This window comes from Gracilinanus agilis, chromosome 4, assembly GCF_016433145.1.
Source record: "Gracilinanus agilis isolate LMUSP501 chromosome 4, AgileGrace, whole genome shotgun sequence".
NCBI lineage: Eukaryota > Metazoa > Chordata > Mammalia > Didelphimorphia > Didelphidae > Gracilinanus > Gracilinanus agilis.
Genome location: NC_058133.1, coordinates 140,603,250 through 140,619,451, shown reverse-complemented (window position 1 = coordinate 140,619,451; position 16,202 = coordinate 140,603,250). Strand labels below are relative to the sequence as shown.

Genomic DNA, 16,202 nt, shown 5'->3' with positions numbered 1-16,202 from the left:
AAAAAGAAGTGTAGACATACTACATATACATAAGGAAAAGGGAAAGGGGATAGTAATAATGACTCATTTATATATCATTTTAAGGTTTACACAGTGACTTATTCATAGGAACCCAGTAAAGTGGATGGTGCAAGTGTTATTCCTACTTATTATTATTGAGCTATAGAAACAAAGGTTCACAGAGGTTAAATGATTTACTCAAAATCACACAGGTAGTAATATCAATCAATGAACACGCATTGATTAATCCAAACTATGTGCTAGGGAGTGGAAATACAGAGACAAAAAGGAAACAGACTATGATCTCATGGATCTTATATTCTATTAAAGGAAAACAACATGTACAATTTATATGTGTGTGTATATCTACATATGTGTGTTTGCAAAATATGCAAATGCTATCTCTCTGAAGTTATCTCTAATTTTTCTGTACATATTTTTGACATACATAATTATCTGTATGTTGTCTCCCCCCACACTCCCACACCCAGAAGAATGTGAGCTTCTTGAAGTACATAATCAAAGCTTTTTACTTTACTGACTACATGGAAATATTAATGTGGGAGGGAGGCATTAACAGCAAGAGGAATCCAAAAAGGCCTGAGCTGAACTTTGAATGTCATAGGGAACAACCTGGGCAAAGCCATGAAAATCATTGATAATCACCATGTGTGAAGACTAGCTAATTTGAGGCCAATTTGACTGCCCCTAAGAGCATGTAAGGTAATTTGTGTGTAATAAGGCTGGAAAGGTAGGTAGGAGCCAGGTTGCAGTGCCAAACAAAGAAGTCTGTTTTCAATTCTAGGGGTAATAGGAAGCCTTAGAACTTCCTGAGCAGGGGAGTGACATGGTCCAACTTGTACTTTATGAATATGTGTGAAATATGAATTTGAAAGAGAAGAGACTTGAGGAAAGGAACCATTAAGAAGCTTATTATAATAATCCAGGAAAGAGATGATGAAGACTTAAATTAGGGTGGATACCCTGAGAAGGGATTAGGTGTGAATAATACCATGGAGGTAACATTGAAAATACTTGGTAACTGAATAGATAGTTTGGGTGTAGACATGTGAAGAGATGAGGCTGAAAATGTGAGTGATGAGAAGGATGACAGGTTTGGGAAGAAATATAGAGTGCTGTTTGGGATATTTTGAGTATGAAATATCTATTAGACACCTAATTCAATATGTCCATTATGTTCAATATGTCCAGTTCAGGGTTAAAAAGAGGCCAAACGGAAAAAGAAAAGGACCCACAAGAGAGCTTTCAGTTGAACCCACAATTAGGGAGAAGGATAGGCTTCATGGAGACTGAAAAGTAATGGTCAGTGAAATATGAGGAAAACTAAGAAAGTGGTATCACAGACATCCAGAGAGGAAAGAGTATCCAGGGAGAAAGGACAGTTAACAGGGTCTAATGCAAGAGAGGCCAAGAAACAGTACTGAGAAAAAGGAAAATGATTAAAAGATCACTGATAACTTTGGATAATAAAGTTTCAGTTGAGCGATAAGGGGCAGACTGCAAGGCATTAATGTCAAAACTAAAATTTGAAGCCAGGTTTAGCTCTCTTTTGAATAAAGGCATAAAGCTGGAACAGATTACCATCAGCTGATGCCTTGCTCCACAAACCCTCTAACATCAAGCAGCACACTCTTCCTTGTTCATGAGGGAGATCAACTTGTTAATCTCCTGGAGAACCAACAGTAGGGAGACAACATGCTCTTCTCCCAAAAAATCAGAGGGGGGGGGGATTGTGAGAAATAAAATACCTCCATCCCGAGGTACCCCAGTGGTGGGACACAGAAGTCGGAGTCACTGTGTCCCAGTCCAGAGAGCGTCAGCATGAACATTCTAAGTGTCCTGGAAGAAGAGTTCCTACCTTTGAATGAATGGTCTCTGGGGTTTTGTTTTGCTCGCTCGCTCTCTCTCTCTCTCTCTCTCTCTCTCTCTCTCTCTCTCTCTCTCTCTGTCTGTCTGTCTCTCTGTCTCTCTCCATCTCTCTGTCTCTCTCCATCTCTTTCTCTCTCTCCATCTCTCTCTCTCTGTCTGTCTCTCTGTCTCTCTCCATCTCTCTCTCTCTCTCCATCTCTCTCTCTCCATCTCTCTCTCTCTCTGTCTCTCCATCTCTCTCTCTCTCTGTCTCTCCATCTCTCTCTCTCTCTCTCTCTCTTTCTTTTTCTCTCATCTCTCTATCTCTCTCCCTCCCTCCCCCATCCAGGCACCAGCTTATATATTTAGAGATCTCTCTCTACTAATGTTTATAAATCTGATAATAAGCCTCAAAATCAATTTAATTTATAACATCCCATTCCCCCAGGCTCACAGCCTAGATGTTATCTTTGACTTCTCACCATCTCTCCCTGCTCTCACAACCCCATCCTAGTCCATACCCAATCTGCTGATAAGGCAGGCCTATGGATTTCACTTTATAACATTTCTTGAAAACATCCACTTCTCTCCTCTGATACTGCCACCACCCTGATACAGGCTCTCATCACTTCCCACTTGGACAATTATACTAGCCTGTTGGTGAGTCTGCCTGCAATTCATCTTTATTCAGCTGCCCAACTATTTTCCTAAAGCATATGTTCCAACCTTGTGATTTCCCTCAGCTTCAGGATCAAATATAAAATCTTCTGTTTGGTATTCAAAGTCTTTCATAGCCTACACACACACACACACACACACACACACACACACACACACACACACACACACACACACACACACACCCCCTCCCTCCCTACTTCCCTTTTCGGTTTTGTTACTTTCTACGACATACTGATCTCCTTGTTCCTTACACAAGACATTCTGTCTCTTGGCTCAGAGTATTTTCAATGACTCTTCCCTCATACCTATAATACTCTCCCTCCTCATCTCTGCTTCCTGGTTTCTCTGGCTCCTTTCAAATCCCAATTAAAATCCCATTTTCTATCATAAGCCTTTCCCAACCCCTCAATTCTAATGTCTTCCCTCTTTTAATTACTTCCTTTATATCAGATATGTTGCTTATTTATACATGTTTTTTACTTGTTGACTTCCATGTTCTATTGTAAGCTTCTTGAGGGGAAGAATTGTTTTTTGCTTTTTTTTAACCTTTTATCTTAGGATCAATACTGTGTATTGGTTCCAAGGCAGAAGAGTGGTAAAGGCTAGGCAATGGGGGTTAAGTGACTTGCCCAGGTTACACAGCTGGGAAGTGTTTGAGGCCAGATATTTGCCCAGGATCCACCATCTCTAAAACCAGCTCTCAATCCACCGAGCCACCAAGCTGCCCCCTTTTGCTTCTTTTTGTATCCATAAACTGTGGCATAATGCCTGGCACATAACAGGAGCTTAATAAAAACTTACTGATTTGACAAAGCATGTTGAATTTGAAAAGATTGTAAAACATCCTATTAGAGAGATAGCTGGGTGGCTGAGTGGACAGGGAGCCAGGCCCAGAGATGGGAGGTTCTGGATTCAAATCTGGCCTCAGACATTTCCTGGCCATGTAAACATGAGCAAGCCACAAGCCATTTGCCTAGCCCTTACCACTCTTCTACCAAGGAACCAGTACATTGTATGTACTCTTAAGACTGAAGGTAAGAGTTTCGAAAAGAAAGAAGCAACATGAAACTGGAGCTTGAGATAGAAATTGGAATTTGAATTTCAGTTTAGGTTCAGTGTTACAGATGATCACTGAAACCAGGAGAAGATATGTTCTCTGTATTACCAAATGTAGAAAGACTAGAAGACATCTAGAGATTGAGTCTTGGGAGGCACTAAGGAAGCAAGAGTGGGAAAAGAAACAAAATGAGAGGGACTAGTGCTTTGTCACAGAATCATAGTTTTAAAAGAATATTAAATGTTGTTACATTCAAAAGTGTGTTGTTCCATAGTTCTAGATTTTTCAAAGTAAGATGAATCATGCCCTCTGATCTCACCATTTAAATTATTTTATTACAGGCAGTTCATGTATTTGTTGGCTGCTTCCCACAGAGACATATTATTGTCAAAGGGCAAGTATCTTTTAAATCGTATTGTGTTCATCTTCCTCTAGATTTATAACTTATTGGCTAAATAAATTATAACGGGCAATATTTTTCTTTTATTTTAAACCCTCATCTTCTGTCTTAGAATTAATACTGAGTCTTTGAGTTCAAATTGATCTGACATCATTATTCAATTATCATTTCAATTAATTTGTGTTTTGAAGGGGACTAACATTAAACTCATTTTCATATTCAGCTAAATCTCCACTAAAAGGCATACTCTGATCTCGAGTAATGCTACAAAGGTCTCATTCTGTGATCTTGAAAACTGTGCCTATATAGGTCCTATAAGAAACTAGGAAGCTAGGGGAAAACCTTTTGAGGTCATGGATCTGGTGTCCGGCAATATAGCTATCATTGAAGGACAAGATTAGTTGAGGTGTTGAGTTATTTGACCACAAGAACTCTCAAAAGACCATTTTCTAAATCAGAAGAGTTGGGAACTATGTCAGTGGCAAGAACAGTGACAAGAAAAAAGTTACAGGTGCTTGACTTATTGAGTTACTAAGGTAACAAATGAGTTCAGTTTCCTTCTTAGCTAATCAAGACTTCTCTTCATTTCCCCTTTCTTAATGAAGCAAGTTATCATTCACCTCCTGTCTCTATTATAGCATCACAATGCACAAGTCAACAAGTCAAGTCACTAATTGTTTATTAAATGCTTTCTGTGAACTGGGCACTATGCCAAGCACACTGACTCCTTGCCCTACCATCCCCACCCTAGAGGGGTGGTGAGATAACTCTGTCTGTCCACAATTCTCTACTCAAAATTATTTCAGCCCAAATATGACCAGAGTATCCCTTAGTTTTTTTATGGTCACTGACTAACAAAGCTATTTATTTGTACCTCTTTTTTTAAAAAAATTGTTACAAAAACGTTCCATTCTACTATATCACTCTTTTCCTATGGGGGTTAGGGAGAGGAGACAGAGAAAAAAAGTGGGGGGGAGGGGGTGCATCTGTCTGACAGCCTGTGAAAATGTATCTAAATAATAGTAAATATATTTATCTTTGGGGACTTTTACCCCCTGAAAAATAAAACTGTCACTTATCATGTTTGTAAAAGTGCATTGTCTTATACAAAATTAAGTAAGCATCAGTCCTTCTTAATTCTTTCTTGAACTCCTTTGGCATCTGGAGAGCTTACATGGGTAGAGAAATCAGGAAAGCCTTCCTAAAGAAGGCTGGCATTTGAGATAGGCCTCAAAGAATGGACAGAATTTTGACAAAATCCTTCCTGACTAATCTTAGATTTCATAATCCCTAGAAACTCACCATGCTATGAATGAATTCCACTCTTTACCTTAAGCCTCCTCAGATCATTTCTCACCCTGGCTGCAAGACCTACTCACCATCCTTTCCATTTTCCTACAACTTTTCCCTCATATTCCCCCTTTTAGACTTTTCTTTATGTGTTGTCTTCCTCCATTAGTTTGTAAGCCCCTTGCCAGCAGGGACTGTCTTGTGTTTTTCTTTATAGCCCCAGTTCTTAACACCATGGCTGGCGTATAAGTCGGTACTTAATAAATGTTTATTCTCACTCTGATAAAAGTGGGAGGAGGAACAGGCCGAGGAAACTGCATAAATAAATACAAGGAGAGGAGAAATTTTGGGTTGGGTTTATAATATATTATCAAGTAGTTTGATTATTATAAATATTAAAATATATCACACTGTGATATTTGTTTTTATTGGTATTCCTTCTTTTTACATAGATATGAATATGATGATTGTGAAAGAAAAAACATTAGTTATGTCATTGATAGGTAAGAAATATTTTAGTAATATCAAAAGTAGAATTCTATAAGGATATAAAAAGAAATCACTTATTCAATATCTGTGGTCAATCAACAAATATTCATTGGGAGGAAAGCATTAATTTTAACACCAAATTTCCTAAGTAGAAAACATTCTAATTCATCCAAGAGCATGTATTAAGCACCTACTACATTCTGAAAGACAGCATGGTATTTATTGTAGCTAGAGAACCAGTATGTATCCAGGAACACCTTTAATCTGACATGATAACTGACTATGTGACCCTGGGCAAGTCCCATAGTCTCAGTGGCCCAGATAACTCTCTATCTGTAAGTTGCAGAAAAGGTTGCAACATGCATTGGTAGAGTGTTTTTCCTCTTCCAGGAGTTCTTAATGCCAGTGAAATCACAGATATAATCCTTATCCTTACAATGTGCCAGGTGCTGAGCTAGGCACTAGGGATACAATCACAGAAATGAAACCAGTCCCTGCCCTCAAGAAAATTACAATGTTATGCACACAAGAAAAGTAAATCCAAATATATATGAAGTAACTACAAGGTAATTTCCAGAAGAGGGCACTAGAAACTGGAACAGAATCTGGATAGACTTCCTGTAGGAGGTAATTCTGGAACTAAACCTTGAAAGAAGCTGGGAGTTTGAAGAGGGAAAATTTAGGAGGGAGTGCATTTCATGCATGGGAGATCTTTTTGCAAAAAAGCACAAACACGGGAAATGAAATTCTGTCTATGAAAAGCAAACAAGTAAGCCAGTTGGTGGAGAGAGGGTGAACATAGAATGTGTGAAAGAGAAACCATCAAGAAGGAACCTTTTTTTTCCACCAGAGGTATGATCTCATAATTGTGTAGGAACTCTCTTCATTGATACAAATAACCTATAATTTACAGCCTCAAAGAAGTTGCCTCACTGAAAGGTTGGGTGGCTTTCACTGGTTTGTCAGAGGTAATAGGACTTGACCTCTGATCTTCCTTCACTCTAAGACTGGCCACCATGCTGACCCATTTGTCCTAATTATTCCATTCCACCTCTCTTAGCTTTAAGAAATGTTGCTTAAGTTAGTGATTCCAAATTATTCTATGGATGTGGCACTATATTTTTATTTCTTGAAGATTATTATACTTGTCCACAAAAAAGGGGGATATGTATTTTTCATTAAATTAAATTTTTTTTATTTTCAAATATCCCTTAAGATTGCAAAATTGGGTTTTCAATCCAAAGATTAATCAATCTCCTCCAACCTAAATACTAGTTAAAACATGAGATCCTTATTTGTTTACCTAGTGAAGTTATCAAAATTAAATTTGTCTTAGACCAGAAATGCATTATTTTTAATGTGTGAAACTTCAGTATTTTTAAATGTCTCCATTTTATTAGGAAATTTTTAAGGGGCAATCCAACTGAAGACAAGGTAAGAAGACTATGGATGTTTAAAAAAAATTTTTTGTCCATAAATCAAGCACATAAAAATAACAAAATCATTTTTCTTTTCTAGCGTGTATTATATGATGCCTTAAAAAATGGCTGTCCTATGAAAATTAATATGAGGAGTAGCTTCCATCCCACCATTCTATTGTAAGTAACATTATAAACATTTTCCAACATATCTTGATTTTTTTTCTATATCATAGCCTTAAGAACATAGCTAACTGACCATCAAGGGTCAAAAATGGGTTTTCTCTGAGAAAATTCACTGTGTATTTGTCAGATCATTACTAGTGATCTCATTGTTTTGCTTTAAATTATTTTTCAGTCATTGTCAAAAGCCATCCTTCCCTGAGAATCTTGAGTCAAATCATAAAAGCACCAAAAAACTTAGGGAGCATGCTACTGATAAAGACAGGAGGTCCAGGATTGCTAGTGGGCACTGTCTATCTAAGAACACCAGGAAAAATTCCCAGCTTTTGAGATCATCCATTCCAACCTGAAAGATATTACAAAAATAGCTAAGGAACTTAGTAGTTGCTATGGGAAACTCGGGAGCTAACAATGTGACCTTGCCATAGCAGTGGACCAAGAAATGTTATTTCTATATTTTTGTTTCTATTCTATGTACTTACACTACAAGGATTGGTAAAACACTTGTGAAGTGCCCATTGAATAGTGGTAAGAAGGGAGGGAGACAAGCATTTATTAAGCACCTACTTTGTGCCAGGTACTATGCTAAGCACTTTACAGATAATATCTCATTTGACAGAAAACCCAATTCCTAAAAGTGGAAACTATAAATAAAATTACTTATCAGCACTAATGAGTGACATCTGAATTTTTAATACAGAGTTTTCAGTACAGATCTTGGTCCCTTCTAATTATAAAATTCTATGATAAACACTAATGGAATAAATTATTTAATTCAATCATTTATTTTTATAATGATATTTGTAATTTACTCTAAATGGTATTGCTATGAAGAAAAAATGTATTATTGTCACCATAGTAATATTCATAATCTCAAACCATTCTGAAGGCTATTTTAAATCCAGAGGTCATGAGTTTATTTTTTTGTTAGATGATGCTTCCAGCAATTTTTAGACTTTTGTTCCTTCAAACAAGAGAGGAGTTTTGTAGTAGATTTAGAAAGAATCAAAAAGGTGATCTGGTTCATCCTCATTTTATAGATGAAGAAACCAAACTATTGAGAAAATAAGTTATTTGCCCAAGGTCATAGAGATAATAATCGGTGGAGCCGGGATTCAAGCTCTAAGGTCTTTTGACCCTAAATCCAAAATTCTTTCTGCTAGAGATATCTACAATGTCTTAGCCATATTAAACAATTGGTAAATAAATCACAAAACTATGCAACAAACTTTTAGAGATCCAAGTAGCCAATAACCTTAAGAATAATTCTATGAAGACTATTATACAGTCCCTATTACTTTAATCTTACAGCCAATAATTAACAGCTAGAATTGTCCTAATTAACCCTGTTCAAGATGGCTGAAAAGATTGTAGCTTGAGATTATAATTTTAGAGCTAGGAGAGACCATAGAAATCATTTAGTTTGACTTTTCCTTTTATATGTCATACAGTCCAGGAGTGAAGAACATAGAAGTTTAAATCCTGCTTCAGGTACTTTCTAGCTCTGTGACCCTGCCTAAATTATTTGACCTCTAAGTTTCATCCTGTAAAATCGAGATAATAAAAGCAGATTACTGACCCATTAAGTTCTTATTATTATTTCTTTCAGATATGATGCTGATGTCTTTGTTGAAGAAGTTACAACAAATTTTATCATGTGGGAAATATATGGAAGAAAGGATTTCACCTATAACTTAACCATGGAAGAAGTAAATTTTTTTTCATTTGCATTGCATTTAATTATATAGTTTCCTTTTAAGTTTATGTCATTTTCTGAACAGGGGTGGTAGCACATGCCTATAATCCCTGCTCCCCAAAAGGTTGAGATTGGTAGATCATGTGAACTCATGGGTTCTGAAGTGAAGTGAGTGGAGCAAATCAGGTGCCTGCTCCGAGTCTGGCATAATTATGTAGACCCTCTAGGAGCAGGAAGCCATTAGGTTGCATGAAGGGCAAAAGTCCTTTGATAACCAGCAGAAAAGCAGAACTAAGCAATTTGAGGGTGGAGAGAAGCATCAGATTTTCCTACAGCAAAGTTTCAGCTATAGGGGAAAAAGAAAGGTTTTTATTAGATTGATCAGTCTGTTGATGAAACCTGCCAGTTCACGAATAATAGTGAAATCTTGGCTCTGCCATCAGAGACTTTCGAGTTTTAGAGTTTTTATTGGATAAGATTGTTTTGACCATTATCTTGGACAAACAAGCAGTGATACCATCGGAATTCTCACCTAATATGACAAAGTTCTAGAATTTCTTTAAATTCCATTTATTTTATTTCTGCTTTGGCACAACACATGACATTGTTTCTGCTATCACACTGCCAAAATGTCCAATGAACTATATCTGATAGATCATGTTTAAAACTTACTCAGTTATCACTTGCCAGATTTCTGTTTGGCATTATGTATTATTCTTGGGGAAGAAGGGAATCAGGCTAGAATATATGAGCTGTTAATGATAAGCAAACCCATTGACTAATTCACACTTATTCACATCTATCAGATGCAGAATAAGGAAACAGTATTATGCCTTATGATCCTTGCATCAAATTTCTCTGATAAGGGTTTGGTATCTAAGACATGGAAACAACTAGAAATGTAGAAGTGCAGATGCCATCTCCAATAGACAAATGAACAAAGGATATGAACAAAGAATTCTCAAAAAAATTGAAATTATCAACAACCACAAATCATTAATATTAAGAGAAATACACATCAAAATAGCCCTTAAGAGGGCAACTTGGTGGTTCAGTGGATTGAAAGCCAGGCCTAGAGACAGAAGGTCCTTCATTCAAATCTGGCCTCAGACACCTCCTAGCTGTGTGACCCTGGGCAAGTCACTTAACCCCCATTGTCCAGCCCTTACTGCTCTTCTGCCTTGGAACACAGTATTGATTCTGAGACAAAGTCAGAATTTTAAAAAAAAGATAAAACAGCAGCAACCCTCAAGTTATACCTTACAACCTGGGAATTGAAAAAGGTGACAAAAGAGAAGAAAAGTTAATATTCAAAAGAGTTGTGGAAAGAGAGGCATGCTATTTAATGTACTGTTGGAGGAACTGTGAGTCAGTACGGTCATTTTGGAAATCAATTTGGAATTATGCAAATAAAAATGTCCATATGCTTTAACCCTAAAATACCCTTACTGTGTGAGAACTTCAAAAAAAAAAGAAAATCCTTATAAATACACCAAAGTTTTTATAACAATACTTCTTATATCAAAGAATTTGAATTGGAAATAATGCTGAGGCTGGCATTGAGAAGACCTGAGTTCATATCTAGCTGGGGTGACACTGAGTAAGCCATTTAAATATTTGTTTCCTCAAGTAAAATGGGTAAAATAATGTCATCTACTTCATAGGTCAGTTGTGAGGGTAAAATGAAATATTATAAAGTCCTTAGCAAATGTATGAAATTTAAAGCAAGCACTTAACAAATGCTTGTTCCCTTCCTACCCCATCACCAAAGGCCTGAGAGCAATTTTATACCTGAGGAATAACAGGCATCAGAGGTGAGATTGTATCTTCCAGTAGATAACTTATTGGCACAATGTGATTTATTATCCTACACAAATTATAGTGCATAACTTTGAAGTGACCCATCACTCATTTAAAAGCTACAACATCATATACGTGGAGCTCAGTTTCAAGTACGGATGGATACCAAAGCAGTGACCTATTCCATATTAAATACACCAATCAAAGATGAAAGGGGGCATTAAAGAAAGAACTGTGGGAGCAGAAACACAAAACAACTGCTTGACCACATGGGTCAATGGGGATATGATTGGGGATGCAGATTCACCCTAGTGGAAATATCAATAATATAGAAATAGGTCTTGATCAATGACACATGTAAAACCCATGGGAGTGTGGTGGGAGAAGGGGACGGAAAGAATATGAATCATGTAACCATGGGAAATTTTTCATAATTAATCAATAAAATAAAAATAATTTTTAAAAGGGGGGTATTAAACAATATTGAGTTTAGCACACCCCAACCAGGGAAGACTAATGTGACTACAATAACCTATCTTGTAAAGTCACATGAGTCCAAAATCATGGTATTAGCAACAGAAAGGATGAAGGCAATCAAACTCAGGTTTTTTTTCATGTGAAAGTGAAGCTGAGAGTCTAGAACTTCTTCCAGAAAGTGGAGGAATATTTTGTTGGCATCAAACCAGTCTTTGATGCCTCTGTTGGCCTCAGCTGCATTTGGGTGGTCAACAATCATGGGATGACGATGCATGATGGAGAGCTACAAAACATTAAGGGAGGGTGTGACTTAAGTTCTCTTCCTCTGATGACATTTTTTTATTGAGAGAATGAATTCAGATTGGAAGGGAATTAATGTTCTGGTTGGAAGCTGATTGTGTATGAGATACCATTGGTGTTTGCCAAGGCATTTCACTCTGCAGTCATAAAATCACCACAGGATGATTTGAAACTTTTAAGCTTATTCTATCAGGTCAAAATGGCCACAAATGTCCATAACATGAGTCCTGTGCTCAACAAATTCCAACCAAAATTTGTACCACATATATATGCCACAGTGTTGAAAGCATGAATCATCCCTGTGAACATGTTTGAAGATATATGCATGGAGAAAGCCAAGTGTCCTGGGTAGTGACTATGTAGTAAAATGTGTGGTCAGGTGAACTACTGATATTACAGTCACCAATATCTTCTGGTGATATGCTAGTGCTACTCTTTGCTTCTCTGTTGGGAATTCTATCATCTCTACTGAATGTCTCCACTTGTTTCAAGCTCCAGTGTTTCCTGAATTGCCTTCTGCTACCATATGCTATATGATATAATGCCTCCTGTAGAATGCCTCTTTGGGCTTTCTCCTGTTCTCTGCTACCATCTGATAGAACAGAATCACTAATTATCTTCTTCTTGGAAAAAAGAGAGCTAAAGCTTTTATTCAATATAATCTAAGGCTTTGACAGTTGCACCCAAACAAACAGACAGAGAGATAAACATATACTAATTTCTTTGTTTTTTAAATTTGCCCTTGATTCTGACTCAAAGTCTCTTGTCCTAGTCAAATATTTGATATGGGGTTGGAAAATTCATTTTATCTCCAGTCAGATCTTTGATTATTAGTCTGCATCCCTTCAAACCATTTCTGGGATTCCAACAAAACTACCAAGGAGCTGGGTAGGGCTGGAATAATGCCCCTAGCTGTCATACAAAATAACCTGGGTAAAATAACAAAAAGTCTAGATGGATAGTTTGGGGGAGGTAGGAAGGGAGAGCATCTGTATCATCCTCTGCCTTAAATGTTTCATTCTAAATTCCTGCCTTTATTATATAAATTTCTGCCAGGAAAAAAAAATTCTGGTGTTCCTTGAGCATTATTGTCTACCCTCTAAACAAAAAATAGGAAGTGAAATAAAGAACACTGGAGATCCTAGGTAAATCATCTGAGAATCCAATGTTTACTCTACTAAAATTCTACTCAATTTTATATACTTTCTGGCTTCAGTAGTCTGTATATAAAAGATGAAACACTGACTTGCATAAGGTCATCACAAGTTTCCATCATTTGAGGGAAACTATTTACATAGCAAACATCAGTTGGGGTAACCAGATTATTTCATGGACAACCTCAATATACTTTCAATCAGCCAATTTACTGAGAAGCCAATGTTAGCATCTTTGGTGGGCTATAACCTCAATGAGCACCAGAAATGCCCAGTTTCTATTGCTACTTCTCTAACAGGGAAAAACTTTACCAGGTATGAAAGAGGACTAACAGTGATAAATGGGTCATAGGAGGTATGCAGGGTCAAGGTTTCTTATACAGGGATCTATAAGATTCCGTGTCATATTGAATATTCTTACCCATTTTCCCAGTTCCTTCTTCCAATTGAAGCCTTAATTTTCCAGACCCTAGGGAGTCTAGCCCAAACACTCCTGTCTCCATCCCTGCGCTCAGGGCTTGTATTACAATTTTCCTGGTTTCTGACCCAACCATTCTGGAGCACAATTTGGAACCATGCCCAAAACTCTATAAAACTACACATGCTCTTTGATCCAGCAATACCACAACTAGAACCATATCCAAAAGGGATCAAAAAGAAAGGAAAATAAGGGAATATGAAAAGATAAATTAAAATTAACTGCAAACTAAATATGTACAAAAATAGAGCAGCTCTTTTTGTAATGGCAAAGAATTGAAAATTGAGGAGATGTCCTATCAATTGAGAGATGGCTAAAGAAATTGTGATATAAGATTGTGATGGAATACTATTAGGCTATAAGAGATGACAAGCAGGATACTTTCAGAAAAATCTAAAAAGTTTTACATGAAGTGATACAAATTTGAACGAGTAGAACTCCAAGAGAATGTTGTACCTCACAACAGCATGTAATTAAGAAAAAAATTAGAATTAAATGTAAAAAAAAAATTTCCTAGTCTCAAACATTTCTTGGCCATAGATCAGATTCCTTTGGGAGACCCTCTTCCTAGCATGAAAACAATTTGGGTACTTTGTGGTCTTTTTTCAAGCTTCCTTGATTCTCCATGTCTCATTTTCCAACAAATCAAGTGTGTTTTCACTCTCCTTTATCTCCCTTGTGATGCTACTTCCTTCCCATAGGAATTCATTGCTGCTTCCTTATTGGGGGCCTATATAGGGCTGCCTTCTAAGGATTGTAATAATGAAAATAAATGTAATATGTAATAATTAAAATGCTACATGTAATGTATAGAAATTGGTTTGTTAAATAATATTAGTAAAAAAATTGTTGTGGTCACCGTTTATAAAATTAAATCTTAAGTCACAAGGATGATAGTGGCTTTTAATAATTTAATTTAAGTATAGAATAAAAAAGAAAGAAGGAAAGAAGGAAGTAAAAAATTATTTCCTACCCTACCACTCTAAAGTCTGATCCATAGAATTTCAGCTTGCTCCCCAACAAGGTTCCAGTCTCCACATGGAAGTCTGATGGTCTATTCCAGTGATTCCCAAAGTGGGTGCCACCACCCCCTGGTGGGTGCTGCAGCAATCCCGGAGGGCGGTGATGGCCACAGGTGCATTTATCTTTCCTATTAATTGCTATTAAATTTTTAAAAAATTAATTTCCAGGGGGCTAAGTAATATTTTTTTTTCTGGAAAGGGGGAGGTAGGCCAAAAAAGTTTGGGAACCACTGGATTCAGAGCAAGAGTCTTACCATTCCACAAGGGTATCTTCTGCCTGAGCCACAAATGCAGAATGGAGTAGAAGAATCAATCCCAGAAAACTCATGCCAAAGACCTCAATCTCCTCTATGGTCTCATCTTTCAAAACCCTTTTCTCCAGATTCCTTCCTGTGTCTCTCAGCTGGTTTATCACATCTCGGGAACCAATCAAAGTCTCTCTGATGTAGACTTGTAACCCTTAGTTCCAGGTCATGTTCCAAGGACTCTTAACCTGTGACCTCTCTTTGGACTGTTCCAGCCATGCTAATGGGATGGGTTGGATGAGAAGAAAGTTCATGACCTTGGGAGGAAGGGGTTCCCTTTACACAGGATATATGTAAAGATATAGACAAAAAGTCTATAAATTCCTTGAGTGAGGACCATGTTTTTACTTCATTTAATCTTTCATGGCACCTAGGATAGGAATAATATCTTAACCCTTCCTTTCATACAGATTAGTCTGGTTTTCTCTTAAAAGACATTGAGATAATCTCAGGCTTAAGATAAGAATTTTTGGAAGAATTTTTATTTATTTTTAAACCCTTGCTTTCCAACCTGGAATTAATACTATGTATTGGTTTCAAGGCAGAAGAGTGGTAAGGGCTAGGCAATGGGGGTTAAATGACTTACCCAGGGTCACACAGCTAGGAAGTGTCTGAGGCCAGATTTGAACCTTGGACCTCCCATCTCTAGGTCTGACTTTCAATCCACTGAGCCACCCAGCTGCCCCTGGAAAAACTTTTAAAAAGACTTTTTAAAAACCAAATTAGGAAAAATTGGGGGAAAAAATAAGAGCAGTCCAAGAAACTCAAGAAAATTATAAAAGTTAACCAATTGGGAAAATAGATTCAAAAACTCACTAAAGAAAATAACTCATTAAAAATTAGAATTGAGCAAAGGGAAACTAATGACTTCTAAAGTAGTTCCAAGGAACTACAGGCATGAGGATGACAAACTGGGAGGAGGGAGGCAGAATGGATTGGAAGTTTGACTAATGGATCATGAAGGTTAACGGATAAAGGAGCTGAAACTGTCCTCAGTGTCTATCCTTGAATATCTTTTTTGCAGTGGCTAAGTAGCTCTCCTTTTGTCAACTTTTTAATGACCTACAAGTGTCTCATTTCATCTCTCTTCAATATCAGACCTTAAACTAGCACAGGACTAGCCTAACCAAGAGCATCATCAGTAGTTCACCATTAATATTGCTTGAGGTGAAAACTTTACTACACTGTATGACAGTACTATCAGGTCCTGTCTTCCAAAGTGACAGCTAGCTAAAAGCAATCTAGTAACCTACTCCACACTTAGGAGTTAAAATGCCAATAACATTTATGTAGTGCTTTAAAATTTATATGACACTTTAATAAATATTTTAAATTCACAACAACTCTTGAGAGGTAGTTGCTATTGTTATCACCTCCATTTTATAGCTAAGGGCAGAGGCAGAAGGAGGTCAAATGACTTGCCCAGGGCTAAAAAGCTAGTAATTGTCTAAGTCGAGTTTTTAACTCAAGTCATCCTGACTGTACTACCTAGATGCCCTTAGTTAAAACAACTAAGTTTGGTTATTGATTAGGAATTATTATTGATTGATAAGTACAATTATAAAGATGAAACTTATTTGTTA

At 37.0% G+C, this 16,202-nt stretch overlaps 1 protein-coding gene across 1 annotated transcript in view; it reads left to right on the top strand.

Moving 5' to 3' along the window:
• CATSPERE (catsper channel auxiliary subunit epsilon) overlaps positions 1-16,202 on the top strand; it is a 177,140-nt gene that overhangs the window by 131,715 nt on the left and 29,223 nt on the right. Inside the window, exons 14-18 of the mRNA XM_044674979.1 lie at positions 3,949-4,001; positions 5,750-5,800; positions 7,187-7,220; positions 7,305-7,384; positions 8,997-9,096. Of these exons, the coding sequence (XP_044530914.1) occupies positions 3,949-4,001; positions 5,750-5,800; positions 7,187-7,220; positions 7,305-7,384; positions 8,997-9,096 (318 nt within the window). The remainder of the gene's footprint in view (positions 1-3,948; positions 4,002-5,749; positions 5,801-7,186; positions 7,221-7,304; positions 7,385-8,996; positions 9,097-16,202) is intronic.